The following is a 16189-nucleotide window of genomic DNA, read 5'->3' as shown; positions in this document are numbered from 1 at the left end:
CATTTGTTTTCCAATTGGAACAAAATAAAATTGCAACAAACAAAACTTGTTGTTGTTTTTTCAAATTCTTTTCTTCCAACCTGGCATAATTCTCTCTTAGTTTGGCAGAATTTTCCAACAATATAGCTTCCAGACATCATAAACAATGTTGTCCTCCAGCTCTCTTTTCAGCTCAGCAACTTTTAACTCCATCATCTTTGGAATTCCTACACATTTTAGTGCGAATTATTCCAATTCACTATTATTTGCTTTTCACCAATGTCCAATTGAGTGACGTCCAATTTACATCTTTTTAAATACTCGATGCATGAAAATAGGCTAAAATATTGATTTATGCATACAAATATTGATTTATTTTACACGTACACACTAAACACGATCACATGTATCACGTATATTTATTTACACTGTATTTATTTACTACAACTATTAAATTTTTACGGTTCTGTTTATATCACATTTACGTCGATGACACGGTTATATGTATAATGCTTTGACCATAAATCAGAAAAAACAATTGTTTTGGAGATTCGTTATTTTCTTTAAATATAGGATCAACAGTCCTTTTCTATGGAAAGAAAGAAATGCCTTTTACGTATTTAGTATAATTCTATTCCACTATACTAAGCTAGTTTTTTTGGTAATTGGGAGTAATAAAAGTTTTATTATTATTACATACTTACTTGCCAGACCATAGTTCCGAAAATTCGATAACCTTCCACGCATCTCCACTTGCATCACCGCGAATCCGAAATGGCGAAGGTAGGCTGATACTCACGGCGTTACAAATATAAGTAAAACAAAGATAGAAAAAATTGATAATCGGATACTTCGGAATATCTAATTATATATTAAGTATTGATAAACCATGACTTAATATGCGTATTTGTAGTCTTAGTAGTTGCACTAGTTATGATATCCAATATTAAAAATTATATATTATGTATGGGCATAATATTAAATAAATAAATTTCTTAGGCGATACTTTCTATTCGCCGAATGGCATCGTATCGTTGGCCCTTAGTCCTAAGTGTGACCCTCCCGGAAAGAGGAAACTCTATTACCATTCAATGTCAGACGTTCGACAATTCTGGGTATATATAAAGTATCTGAAAAATCCGGACAATTTTAAGACGCCTTATGGTTCTCCCCAGTTATTTTACGTAAGTATTGTATAAGATTTAAATTTTTGATGTTTTTATACTATATTTTTTAGACCTATCCTACGAAATTAGATCAACAAACTTCAGTGGAAGCAGTTGATTGCAAAGGAATAATGTATTTCGGGCTTTTGACTGATATTCTTTTGGTTAAATGGGATCCAAATACACCATATAGCAAGGAAAATTTTGTGGTGATTGCTGATAATAAAACTGCCATGCAGTTTCCTACTAGTGTTAAAGTAAGCGACTGATTAAAATTATTTCATTGATATTTACGAGACGATTATCGGAAAACGGTGGATTCTTATCCGAGTGATTACAAATCAGTTGTCAATCACTTGGCAAAAAGCTAAACGTCAAAAATGTATTTTTTTTTGTCTTTTCTTAGGCTTTAAATAGCCTCTACTTCTGAGGCAATTGGCAAAAATTCTTCCACAAAATTTGGATAAGATCTACGATCATAAACATGTGCTCTCTGTTTACAAGTACCACTTCTAATGTAGTGGTAAAAAGACTCCATTCTATGAGAAATGAAAATGAAATCAATGTCGGATGCATTAAATTTTTGCTTGTGATTACATTAGGAATGAGTCAGTGCTTAATTTTTGATCCAGCTATCTCATGATATAAAGACACGAAATTATGTTTTCGGACAGAATTTTTTTTGTAAACTCTCAAACTGTCAATATTAAGGTAGTTAAGGTAGCAATTCAGGACAACATGTTCAACATCCTCTATCTCAACACACGAATAATGGATACTATTCGAAATACCGCGTCTACACAGACGACTAAAGTTAGGTCAGGCTCTCATTTGAATAGAATTTACTGCCTTTTTTCTCGCAAGATTCTCCATGACCCATATGTCTAAACTAAGCTTTCTTAGGAGGAGCTGTAATACTATTGGAACTGCAGGGAGTTTCTTTATGCCTGTTTTTCTCTAACGTTGACCCATTCTTTTTATATTGAATCTTTGAAGTTTGGAAGACACTCATTACGATCTAAAATTTCCCCCTCTACGCCCAAACATCCGACAAACTAGTAGGTAAATAATGAATAACTTTTTTGTTTAATCTAGTCCTTTTAGCATAAATTTGATGATTTATTACATGAACTTTTGAAAGGCATTAAGAGATTTTTACGTTATAACTGATTTTGTTATTTTCTTGTATATTGGTATTAAGGACTATACAGATCGTGTTATCATGAGCTACGTATTACCCAAAATAATGGCAACACCGCTAGGTTGCGGCTTGCAGGCGGCGGAATTTTTCGTTTTTATTTTTTGAACCGGGAGTCAGCAGACCTCACTTTGCTGTGTTACTGCACGTTGCATTAATAATTTTTGAGCGTTATTTTCGTGTTTTTTTTCACTATGGCTGTTTATACCCCTTCCGAAAGAGTTCAAATAATTAAATGGTTTTATGGAGGCAATTCGGCAGTACAATGTAGAGATTTGTTTTCAGTGACATTTGAGAATAGACTGATTCCTTGTGCAAAAACAGTTTTAAATGTGGTTACAAATTTTGAGACATCTTTTTGTCTTCAAGATTGTAAAAAATGCCACACAAAACGTCAAGAATCACCTGTTGAAGTAGTCCAAGATATAGAACGGCGGGAAGAAGTTTGCAGTACCCTAGAAGTTGATTCGACACGGTCCACTAGAAGTGTTGGAGAGGAACTGGGAATGAGCAATAAAACTGTTGCTCGTATCTGGAAAAAATATGAAAGAAAGAAAGAAAGAAAAAGTGCTATATTACGTACGAATAATCTTGTGTACAAGCATCCTACAAGCTAAGAAAACAAAACAAAAATACAATTTCAAAAATTGACAAAACAATGAACAAAATTAAACACAAGAAGACAAAACTTTTTGAACATACTTGAATTAAAGATAACTAAATAAAACAATCAATTACCAAATAAAGGTAAACTTGTCGACAAAACTAGAGAAAAAAAATTTCCAACATGTCTAAGGTTAAAACCTATCATTAAAAAAGTTATCCAGGTTATAATATGCCTTAGCCAATAAAAGCGTTTTTAATTCTCTTTTAAATTTCTTAACATCCGATATATGTCTAACACATAGAGGAACATGATTGTAAATTTTTTTACTTATGTAAATTAATGAGTTTTTGGTAAGGGAAGACGTAGGAATAGGTAGGGGAACATCATTTACACGACGAGTCAAATGGCCAGTGTCAGAGGGTAGTTTGGGAATTTTGTGAATAAGAGCAGCTGTTTCTAAGATAAAGAGTGAAAAAAGAGTTAGGATTTTTTTAGAAATGAAAAGGGGTTTGCAAGAATCTCTTAACTTAGCAGAACACAGGTATCTAACTGCTTTTTTTTGAATAACAAAGACAATGTTAAGTAGCCCCTTATTGGTTAAACCCCAAAAAGGCAAGCCATACCGAATATGAGATTCAATAAGTGAAAAGTACACTGAACGTGCAACCACCCCTCCCAGCTCTTGTTTTGTCATTCTTACTGCAAAACATCCAGAAGACAATTTCCCAGCGAAATGTAAAATATGATCTTCAAACCGAAGGCGACCATCAATGGTAATTCCTAGGAACTTGCAGCACTCTTTATTCTGCAAGAAGGAATTTTCGTCAAACATCAGACCCTGAACATCGCACTTAAACCCCATAATAGACGTCTTTCTTACATTAAACACGAGCCTGTTGGAAGCACACCACCCTGCTAAAATCTGAAGGTCTTCAAGGATATAAGTCTTAATATAATCAGAATTTTTATGGCTCCATAGTATGGTGGTATCATCAGCAAACTGAACCACCTTGCCCTGCAGTTTCAATGAACTCAAGTCATCCACATATAGTAAAAATAACAGTGGTCCCAACACTGAACCCTGGGGAACGCCGCATTTCAGGGATCTAGAAGCAGACAAACGCCCAGACACTGTAACCTTCTGAGTACGATTTGATAGAGAGGACTCAAGCCATCGCAACGCTACACCCCTAAAACCATATTTATCGAGCTTAAATAACAGTATTCCATGATCCACACAGTCGCTTTGGATAGATCACAAAACACTGCCGCCGATGACTCTCCAGAATTCAAGGACACATAGACGCTCTCCAAAAAGCTAAAAACAGCATCATGAGTCCCTTTACCGGCTTGAAATCCAAACTGATTTGCAGACAAAATGTCATCAGTGGCGTAACTACCGGTGTTCCACTGTGTTCCATCGAACACGGGCCCCCGGACCCCTTCGGGGGCCCGATGCTGCTGACTGATATCGGAAAAATTTTTAAAAAACTTTCGGCTATTTAAATTTAAATTTTTTCCTAACATTTAATTAGTTATTACCTGAAAAATCTGTCCTGTAAAGTTGCAGGGGGCCCCCAAATACTTTATAATTTTAATGTTTGCAAGATTATCAAATTTTTTTTCGCAAAATTTTCATTTCGACCGTAAACTATAAAAATATTTTCTAATGTTTTTGAGTATAGAGTTTTTATAGAATATATGGGGCCCCTACCAAATTTATGGTTACTGAAAATCATATTCACATTTTTCTACATTTTTATTTGATAATGATCTACTGCGGAAGATATTTAAAGCAAAGAAAATCGGACACTTCAGAGAAATTCAGCTCCTTGAAATTTATTAAGGTTTTTTCACGGGGAACAATGACAAGAAAAGCATCGAGATTTCATAAAAAGTAAGATTTTATGTAATGGAAAGTTGAAAAATTTATATTTTTCTAGAAAGGTAAAATAATTCAAGTTTTTTCAAACAATTCATAAAAAATTGATTTAATCAATCAAATCCGCACTTTTTATTTACTGATTATTATTCTATCCAGCGTACCTACTGTAAAATTTAATTGGTTAAGACAATCATCTTCGGTCATCTTATGTAATTTTCATTATAAAAATATTTTTATTCAATAAATTATTTTGAGATTGAAAAATTAATGTATTTTCACTTATGATATGCAAGGACCGAAAAAACAGGGGGCGGAGGGGGCCCCCGTTAGTGTAGGGGGCCCCGTACGATTTTTCGAACGCAGCAAATTTCACCGTTGTTACGCCACTGAATGCCATTATGATGTAAAAAGGATAAAATTCTGCTTTTTGCAAGTTTTTCAACTATCTTAGAGAGGGTAGACAAAATAGAAATGGGACGGAAATTACAAGGCTGATCCAAATCTCCACCCTTATGAAGAGGGATAACCACTGCCTCTTTTAAACATGAAGGAAAAATGCCAATATGTAAAGAATTGTTTATGGCAGAAACTAAAGCATTTAAGGCTGAACCAGGCAAAAAGAGTAACAACCTCGAAGATATCCCATCAGCTCCAGATGATTTATGGTTTTTTAGGCGTTTGATTTCATTTTTTACTTCGTTAAGATCGACAGGATGAAAGAAAAATGAATGCTCAACCGACACTTGTTGAAGATAGTGTAAGGGATCAATGTTGCTACGAATGCCCTTGAGCAAGATATTAGGTATATCACAATAATAGTCATTTAAAATGTCAGGTCTTAACTCCGGTTCAGATACTTTTCTATGGCAATGTCTAAAATCATTAATAATCGACCAACACTCTCTTTGTCTATTTGATGACATATTTAAGCGATCCCTATAATAATTAGATTTTGCTGCTTTAATTGTCTTTCTGTACAGACGGTATTTCTGATGATATACAAGGATATTTTCATTTGTGGTATATTTGCACAATTTAGTCAAAAAACGGAGGTTTTTAGCTGAAATTCTAAGGCCTCTTGTAACCCATGGTTTTCGTTTCTTAGTTTTAAGCCTCATTTTAGGAAAGCACTGATTGATCTTATCACATAGAACTTGAAAAAATAAAGTAAGTGGGTCAGAAGCCGTTTCAAGTGCATTCCAATTTACCGAAGCTGTAGCAGCAGAAAAAGCATTGAAATTTCTCCTGCTGAAAATTCTTCCCATATAATGAGATAAAGATAATACAGTATTATATGGCATTTTAGCAAGAATAGCTTCATCGTCGGAAATACCAGATGGGAGTACTGTGCATAAAACGTCATCAAAATGTACAGAAATAGTCAATTGTAGTTGCAGATGAAGAAGTTATTCGTGTGGGAGAAAGAACGTGCATTTTCAAGTCGTAAGAATTTAAAATACTTAAAAGAGAAGTACGTGGCAAGGTTTCATCAGTGTAGTTGATATTAAAGTCACCAGCCAATATAACCTTAGAGTGTAGGGACAACTGGGATAAAAGAGATTCAAGTTTGTCCAGAAACATAGCAATATCTCCTGTAGGTGGCCTATAAACACAAAGAATATATAAATTAAAACGCTTACAAAAAGAATTCAAAAACATTATCTAACAGAAGATTATCATACTTATCAATATTACAAAAAATCGTTTCAATTGTTTGCCTAGCCAAGATCATGGTTCCTCCATGTATAGATTGTTGACGACAAAAATTTGATATAGGAACATAATCAGATATTAAAAAACATTCACAAGGCCTCAACCAGTGCTCAGTCAGAAGTACAATATCAGGAAAATTACATGTGTCCAGCAAAAGATGAAGCTCATCCATCTTGTTTCTTAGGGATTGTATATTAAGAATAAAGATACTTAAGCCTTTCGAAGAGCTAATTTCAATCTTACTAGTAGAATATGAACATGAATGAGATTCAACCTTTGCGGAAATGTCTATAAAAAAGAAGAATTCAATTCACGATCAGTAATCAGTTCAGACTCATTAATTTGATGATTCAAAGATAATTTATTCGATTAAATATTAATTTTAAAATATTTGCTTGTAATAATGATGCCAAGTCTGAACCAAAGTTACTGGCGTAATTAGACTCTAAAATCCCATACAGATTAATATTATTTGCATGAAAAGTACAATAAAGGGCCTTATTACTATTATAGATAACATTATGGTTTAAATAAGTATAAGGGCTTGTCATCACTAAAGTGTTTGTATCAACATGATTTTGAATTAAATTTTTTAAAACATCAGATGAAGAACAAATTCCATTTAACATTACTATTAAAAAATCTTCTTTCGTAAAGTCCTTAACTAAATTTGATGCTGTCCTAATCACTTCACTCCTTGAACTGCCCGGCTTCAGGAAACACTGGACCTTGTAGTAAGCTTCAAACTTTAAACGTAAATGTTTTAGGAACACTCTGCTACAATTTCCACCAACAAAGAGAAGCCGAGGTCGACTATCGTCAGGTGTATTTGGCCTAGTTGGTAGCTGTGTTGGAGAATTAATAACAACAGATTTAGATATCTGTAACTGTTCCTTCAATGCACAAATGTCGGAATAACAGGTATCTTTTTCAACTTCCAACACCTTTACGGAGTCTAACATCTTCTTATTTAAATTAGTTAAGTCGTTTACGTCTTTTTGTAGCAAGTTTCTTTCAGTCTTATAGGTTGAAGACTCATTTTCTAATGTTTTTATCGTTATAATTAAATTTTTATTTAGGATATTTAGCTCGCTAATTTGTGAATTGAACTTAAGACTTGCCCTTTCACTCACTTTCAGTAATGTCAACAATTCACCTTCTTTAATTTTTAAGTTTTCCAATTCAACTTTAAGTTCTTCATTCCGCTTATGCAGATTTTCCAGGGATGAGGAGAACTTCTTTTCGGCCGCCGACACTTCATCTTCAAAAACCATGCTGTTTCTTCTCATTCTCTCTATATGTCTATCCTTCTCTTTCAATTCTGTCAACAAATCACAAATCTTTTGCTCATTCATTTTTCCTTCCTCATCTCTTTCATTAAAATCATCTTGACATCTTTGTGAGCATAAAATCCTGTAGCCTCCCAGTATTATGGCATCAGCATTTCTTTTCAGATAACTTGGGTGGAATATTGAAATACAAGAGATGCAGCAATAATTTGGAAAATCCCTCCTTTGACAACATTTAAAACTGCGGTTCATTTTAGATCATAAGGAAATATTATTAAATTGGAATAAATATTAATGGTAAAAACAGGAACTGCAAGTAAACAGTAACTTGAACTTAAACCCAACGCAGGAAACAAACGTACAACAAAACACACAATTGCACGTCCTACGGTTAATGTTCAATTATTTCAAGTTAAGGTCAATGGTAGCCAGATAATTTTAAATTTAGTCAAAACAGGAACTGTTTATAAAACAAAAACATTTACTGATGCAGGAACTTAATTAGTTTTTTAGGAAACACTTGTACCGCGAAAATATAGCACATTAATGTAAACACGCAACACTAGATCAAAACAATTTAAATTAAATCAAAACGAATCAAAAGAAAACAAAACTGAGCACCGGCGCCTCCTACGAGTAGAGACGTCTACTCTGTACGACTGTTAAACCGATACAATATGGGTACAAATGTTTGAAGTATTCAAAAACTCAGGAAATATTTCCTGAAGACCAGTGGCGAAGAATGGAATTTTGTGAAACCATGATGGAAAAGGCAAATGAAAACGAATATTTTTTTTAAAATATTTTGTTTTCTGATTAATCTTCTTTTCCATTACATGGCAAACACAATCCTTGCATTGTTCGTTATTGGTCTCAGAAAAACGAGAACAGAAGTTTTCAGTTTCGTACCCAGTATCCTCAGAAATTGAATGTTTGGGCAGGTATTTTGGGCGACAATGTTATAGGGCCATTTTTTATTGATGGCACTTTAAACGACCAAAAGTACCTTGAGTTGCTGCAAAACCAAGTTCTACTTGCCATTCAAATCCTATCTGATGTAGACCTGGGATCGGTTTATTTTCAGCAAGATGGCTGTCCTGCTCATAACGCGGCTAGGGTAAAAGAATTTTTAACAAATACTTTTCCTAACCGCCTTATTAGTGGGACTGGCGATATTAAATGGGCTCCTAGATCTCCAGATTTGTCTCCAAATGAGATCATGTACAGGCATGAATTTAGTAGGCCAACAAATTTAGAGGAGTTGCGAAATAAAATTGTCGAAGGTGCCAATTCCATTTTACCTGAAACTCTTTTGGAGGTGCGAAATAGCTTTTACGATAGGTTAAGTTTTTGTTTAGCGAAAGAAGGAGCCTTTTATTTAAAAAATGATATGTTGTTAAGTTTGTTTATTAGAGTTTTATTTCTGATTTTTTATTATATTTTTATCAGAGGTGATATTTTATTTTTTATTAGAATAACGCTTTAATTTTTATTATGCAAAACACAGCCTATTAAAAATTTTAAGATTACAATTCTATGCGGGTTTTACACATTGTCATGTCTGTAAAACCCGCATTAGAATAAATATTTTAAAAATGCCTGGATTTTCGCATAATATTTTGGGACATTTTGTCGCAGGCACTCGTACACGCGCGACGTTGCGAAATTTCGCCTCTATGCGGTTTCCTATAAGTAACGAACGAAAACATGATCCGTATGTATAACCTTCAAATTCCATTAGACAGTCTTTGCTTCAAACTTCAACCTCTGGTAGTTGAGAAAATCCCTACACCTACCATTCCTGTTTGGTCCCTTGAATCTGTACAATTTTAGGTGTGAGAGGCTACCACACAGGCTGATCCATTTTCTCATCTCATTTTACCGCGCAATTGCCATTGAAGAGAAAGTATATAATAATAACGACACCAGCTCTTATTGGCTATACTACGCCTAACGTCTTAATTGTTGTCTTGTTTACCTTTGATATATCATTTTTATGGCGAGTGAATAAACGACTGTCATGAATATATCTGCCAACTTTTTTAAAACATAAACAAACTACAAACTAATTCTAGCGTAAATGAAGATTTTTGGAAAACACATATCACATGTTTCTCGTCCTAAAACCCTAGGGTGAAGGAACCTACGAACCTAATACCTAATGAGATTTTAGCTTTGTTTTCGTTCCTGTTAGAATCGTCCTAGAATTGTTTTGCACATGCGCAGATTGTTTTATGCGTTTTGGTTAAATTAGAATTGATTCCGAATTGAAAGTTTGGTGTTTTGGTTTTTTTTTTGGACCGATTCAGAATTGTCCTAGAATCGTCCAAAAATCCCTGCTCGAGAGTAGGGATCAATTCAGAATCAGGCAGTTCGCACATGCGCAAAAAATATATCCTTACAATTTTACTCGACTTCACCAAATTTGAGAAGAAGAGGAAGAAGAAGTAAATAAGTAATTTTTTATGCTTTGTTAATGTTTATTGTTTTTCTTGTAGGTAGATTTCACTTAACCTAAGAATTATCTATTGATTTTTTTTGAAATCTATTGATATTTTTATTCCAGTCCTAATGTTTAAAAAAATATAAAGGTCCAAAACCAAAGCAATAAGCAATATTCAAAATTTCAAAACAAGTTGTGTTTAGTAAATAAACAATCAGAATCAGCTGTTTACTGTCAGTGCGTAAAGCGTTCGGGTTCCATACCATGCAGAATTGAAACGGGAGCGATTCCGGATTTTACTTTACGGCGCAATGAGTTCTGCGCAGTTCTAGAATCATCCCAAAATCGGAACCAAAACAAAGCTTTTGCATTTCCTGGGTCAAATAGAATGTCACTTTTATTAGACAGAAGTGATATGTCAAGTTCATGGTCAACGTTAAAATATTAGGGGGCATTTGCATAAAATTGAATTTTTCATGCGCGTATTATGAATATCGAAATTTATGGTGGTTAACTGGTGTGAGTTGCTTCTTTTATAAGCTTTATACTTACGAGAAATCATACTACACTGGCTCGCAAAATTAATTGGACAACAAAAATTTGGTTCAAATTCAATCCCTAGTAACTTTTTCAGTATGGCATCGATTTTAATAATTTTCGGCCGAGTTTTACGCTGTTTGATTGTCATAATTTTTGCATATCGAAGCTACAAAAATTTCCAACTGATTTGTTGTTATACAGAGGTTAATGAAAAGATGAATTTTACTCTAAAACTTTTAAACACCCTGTGGAAAAAATCCATCCAACTGATATCCAACCGAATAATGATTATTTTTGCTGCATTTTTAAGCCTTATCTTTTCATAACAACTTGTTCTTTGATTAATTCCGATATCTGTATTTTGAAAGAAAAAGCACTGGCTTAAAGGAAACAATGCAATAATGCTTTAGTAGCATGAATTTGGTTTTAAAAATATTGCATATTTAAAACCTGCTTAGCGGGAGCTCTCAACAGGACACAGCTGAAAAGGAAGAACCTCTGCGGTTCTGAGAAAAGAAGGAGAAGAAAGGCTTGGGCTGCAGTAGATGCCAAGAGCTCCCTGGGCTCGGCTTCCGCGACGTCCCTGGCACCTACTCCCTCAGAGGCTTGCAAGCCTGGGGCTTCCACTAAGGAGGGACCAGGCACCAAAAGGCTCAGGTCACCCGGGTCTACGCCTACCGAGCGCGCTGGCAGGGCTAAGAGACCGCGGACCGCTGAGTCCCGGCCTCAAGTCAGCTATGCGCGATCGGTCGGCAGCGCCAAGCTGCAGCTGGCAGTGTGCTACAATTCGTGGACTTGGTGACTAAGGCCATACTGCGGACTTTGTCCGGCAGTGAGGCACAGTCACTGCAATTCCATCCACCGCGGCTGATCAGGAAACACATTCTGTTAACGGCCGCGAACCAGGAAAGTCTGGTGTGGCTCTGTCGGGCACTCCCAAGTCTTTCCCCTTGGAATGGGATCACGCTGACAACAGTGAATCCCTCCACGCTTCGCCTACGCCGGGCCATCTTACGGATCCCGGGTATTAGACATAAGTCTGACAAGGATACCCTGAGGCTTCTGGAGCTTCAAAATCCTGGCCTCCCGTGCTCCCAGTGGAGAGTGTGGGAGCGCAAGGAAGAGGCTAAGGCTGGTAGTGGGGGTGGATGAGGGATCGGCTAAAACGATAAGGGCTCGCTATTTTATAGCATCACCTGGGCCTCTGTCTCCCTTATCGAGAGCAAGAAAGCGGCTGATGACACCAGGGTGGCTACTTCCACAGTGGCCCCTGGGCCCTTGGCCGACGACTTAGAAAAGGCCACTACTGCTGACACCGCAGCTTCCGAGGGGCCAGGGTAATCCGTAGACGATGGCCCTTCCAGCTCCAAGGACTAAGCGTGCTGGCAGTCAGCCAGCCCCACACCTTACAGCGTGCCTTTAACATTTCTGCAGGCGAATCTACAGCATGAAAGAGCATCCACCGCTGTTCTGTGCAAAAGGCTTACTGAGCTCCATATCGACATCGTCTTATTACAGGAGCCCTGGACTTACCAGGGCTCTGTTAAAGGTCTGGGTTTAACTGGCGGCACACTACAATAACATGTACCTTGTGAGAATCCCCGCGCAATCATCCTTACTAGGAATGTGCGGTGCTTTCTCCTCTCAATCTTTCCCGTGTCAATGGACACGGGAAAGGATCTGGTAGTCTCCCGCTTCTTATGAGCTGCGATTCAAATTCACATCACGGCCTTTGGGGATGCGGAGATGAGAACCCAAGGAGCCGCTCCCTGGTTGACTTCCTGTGCTCAAATGGCCTAGAACTACTCAACCGAGGCAGTGTCCCATCTTTCTACTGCAATAGGGGTCAATCAATTATTGACCTTACTATCTGATCGGGACTGTCAACCTGACTCGTGCGGTAGTCGCGGCATTCGAGGGCAGCTGTCCCCTCAGACGGAGATGCCAAGAATGTTTGGTGGAACAGTAACACGGAAAAACACCGTGACACTACGCGTCGGCTCCTTCGCAGGGCTGAGCGCACTAAACTTGCCACTGACTGGGATGCATTCCACACAGCTCAAAGGCAATACAAAAAGACACTCAGGGACTCCAAAAGACAGTGCTGGAGGCAGTTCTGCGATGACGTTGAAAACACACCCTCCGCAGCACGACTGTGCAAAGTACTGTCCAAGGAACCTGGAACTAAATTGGGGTCGCTGTCACTTCCAGATGGCGGCTTTACTACCAATAAGCGGGAGTCACTGGAAGGGTCATGCTGCGCACTCACTTCCCAGACTCCAACTCATCTCGCGATCCTTCTAGCTGTTCTCGGGCTCCGATGCGCTTAGAGTACCAGATTGCTAGAATAATTACCTACGAGAGGGTGAAATGGGCAATCAAGACATTCCCCCCCTTCAAATCCCCGGGCGTGGATGGATTATATCCATGCCTTTTGCAAAATGGGTTAAAAGCACTAACCCCACACATAGTCAAACTATTCAGGACCTCCCTTGCTCAGGGCTACGTCCCAAAGTTATGGCGTCAAGTGAAAGTCGTGTTCATTCCGAAACCCAGAAAACGCGATTTTACAGGTCCCAAATCGTACCGACCTATCAGCCTTACCAGCTTTATGATGAAGGCGATGGAGAGGCTGATTGATCCCTACCTTAAAGAAAGCATCCTGGTCAAAAAATCACTGCATGTGCACCGATACGCCTATCAGGTGGGCAAATCCACGGACCTGGCCCTACACCACCTCGTGAGGAAGGTAGAGGGTGCTCTGGGTAGTGGCCTGCCTGGGTGCATTTCTAGACATTGAAGGGGCGTTCGACAACACCCCTTTCGCATTAATCTGCCAAGCACTCGAGAGCCGCGGCTCAGAACCCTGTTTGGTTAGCTGGTTAGAGGCCATGCTCTCAAAACGTCATATTGTATCCGCCCAGCTCAACAACGAGATTGTCAAAACGTTGGCGGCTAGGTGCTGCCCGCAGAGAGGAGTATTGTCCCCTCCCTTGTGGTCGACAGCCTGATAAATCTTTTAAACAATGCTGGCCTATACACACAGGCCTACGCTGATGATCTGGTAATCCTTTGCCCGGGGAAAGACGCCGTCTCAATGCGGAGCCCTATGATGAGAGTCCTGCGTATGGTGGACATATGGTGCCTCTCGGCGGGTCTCAGGATTAACCCCAAAAAAGCAGAGCTCCTACTATTCACGAGGAAACGTAACTTTAGCACGTCCCCTGTTATGTCTCTAGGTGGCGTGCAGCTGCATTACTCCAGGACAGTTCGATTTCTGGGAATCAAGTTAGATTAATAAAAATAATTAAAATTAAAATATTAATAAAAATACCGCCGATATTCATTTTTTAAATTGTTGCTAATAAAGCATTATTACACTGTTTCCTTTAAGCCAGTGCTTTTTCTTCAAGAAATCAGATATGGGAATGAATCAAAAAACAATTTGTTTTTTGATTCGTTCCATACAACAAGATATATGATACGACAAGAAAAGATGGGGCTTTAAAATGCAGTAAAAAGAATCATTATTCAGTTGTGAATTTTTTCCACAGAGTGTTTAAAAGTTTTTGAACCAAATTTTCGTTGTCCGGTTAATTTTGCGGGCCAGTGTAGTTCGCCCCTTAGTATATTTGTGTACTATTTTTAAAATATTTTTTACAGGTAGTACCACATAATGGAACGGAGTATCTATATGTATTCCCCACAGCCAACCAAAGATATCCAAAACCGCTTGATGCAGATAAAGTTAATTTCAGGTTATTTCGCACTAAATTGTAAAATTATTAGTTAAATAAAGGAGATTTTAAGGACGTTTTGCATTCATATAATTGACTCCCAATGAAGGAAATATTGATCTGTTATTAAAATAAATGCATTTTTATCAAGACTCAACTTGCCAATAACTTAAAACTGGCTTGATAACTACAAATTTAAATAGCAAGTAAAATAACAAAAGCTTTAATTTCATTGCCAATATTGGTGCAAAATAAATATGTTCTTAACAGGTAGAGCGTAAATTTGGTTAAAATCAATGGATCGTGTTTCTAAACTTAAATTAACTTACATGCAAGGACATTCACTTACTTCAAAAACAAAAAGTCTTTTATGCGAGACTCAATTGTCAAATTATAATTTTGCGGATGCCGTTTATGGTTCCTTCCTGGGCTTTGTGTATGTAGAAATAATTCAAAGAATGTAAAAATCTTGTTTACGTCTGATATTTAAAGTACAGTCTGATTCCAAGACACAACCTGTGTCCTACAAATTAAAAGAATTGGGATGGCTAAGAAACGCCTTTTGAACTCTCTCCGCTTATTTTATAAAATAACTAAATGTAAATGTCCTTACGTTGTTGAAAATTAAATTTGAAACCTTTATAGTTTGATAAGATTTGAACTGTAGGTAGATAATATTTTAATTTTATTTCTTTTTCATTAACGTTTAAAAATCTTACTTTCCTTTGGTTTCTCAATAGCACTCGCTACAAATACTCAACTTGCACACTTCTTCATTTAAAACAAAATTCATCTTGTTGTGTAGTAATATTTTCTTATCTGATCCACTGATCTCTAATGCGAATTCATTGGATTAGAACTATAAATATCTGCTCGCTTCTTGTATTTCGGGCCAGAGGCCAGATTTATTTTGTAGAGAGAGAAACTTAAAAAGAAGATTTTAAAAAAATGGCTGTTCTCTTAAAATGTGTTTGTACGATTATAATTACTGATTTTTCAGTCTTAGTAAATAAATGTTAATTAAGGTTCTGGCGTGTTATTGTGTCTTGGAAATACCAAATAACAGATTATGGGCCCTAGTGTTGTGAGCAATGGAACGTTCCCGTTTATTCTCGAAGAACGTTCGCGAACGTTCACGACTTTTTTCGTTACGTTTATTCTCAAGAGCACGAATGAGCATGAATGCGAACGTTCCCATAGCGTTAAAGAGTCAAAGTATAAGCTCAAATAAATCAAATACCGGCCAGCCAAACACCTCTACCAATTTAATGGAACCAAAATAAAAAAAAATAAAACCCGCTACCAAATCTGGGGCTGAAATTAATACCATTGAAGATGATTCTTCTGAGTCTGACGAGTCTGAATTTGATTTAACGGAAATTCTGAGTGATTTAAAATCAAGCGAGCGCGATGAGGGAGAGGATAGTTCGGAGGAGAGTTCCTAAATAGGTTGTTTGAAAGTTAATAGAACATAAATAAACACAAACATTTTTAATTTCAGATATTTTCCTAATATGTTTCCTTTGCATTTTTTTCATTTATGCTCGTATGTGCTGAAAATTCTCGTTCGTGCTCGTTCACGCTCGAGGAACGTTCTCGAAAAATAAATTCTCGAGCATTTTACAACACTAA

The 16189-nt window shown here is 37.0% G+C and overlaps 1 protein-coding gene across 2 annotated transcripts in view; it reads left to right on the top strand.

Annotated features, from left to right (window-relative positions):
* LOC126733442 (major royal jelly protein 1-like) overlaps window positions 1–14632 on the top strand; it is a 78302-nt gene extending 63670 nt beyond the window's left edge. For both annotated transcript variants that reach the window (XM_050436752.1, XM_050436751.1), the window contains exons 6-8: window positions 979–1163; window positions 1217–1402; window positions 14484–14632. In XM_050436752.1, the coding sequence (XP_050292709.1) occupies window positions 979–1163; window positions 1217–1402; window positions 14484–14600 (488 nt within the window). In that variant the 3' untranslated portion in view covers window positions 14601–14632. The remainder of the gene's footprint in view (window positions 1–978; window positions 1164–1216; window positions 1403–14483) is intronic.
* Window positions 14633–16189: the final 1557 nt, after the last annotated feature.

Source organism: Anthonomus grandis, chromosome 2, assembly GCF_022605725.1.
Source record: "Anthonomus grandis grandis chromosome 2, icAntGran1.3, whole genome shotgun sequence".
NCBI classification, from domain to species: Eukaryota; Metazoa; Arthropoda; class Insecta; order Coleoptera; family Curculionidae; genus Anthonomus; species Anthonomus grandis.
The sequence above is the reverse complement of the archived record's forward strand: the minus strand, read 5'-3'. Positions and strand labels throughout refer to the sequence as shown.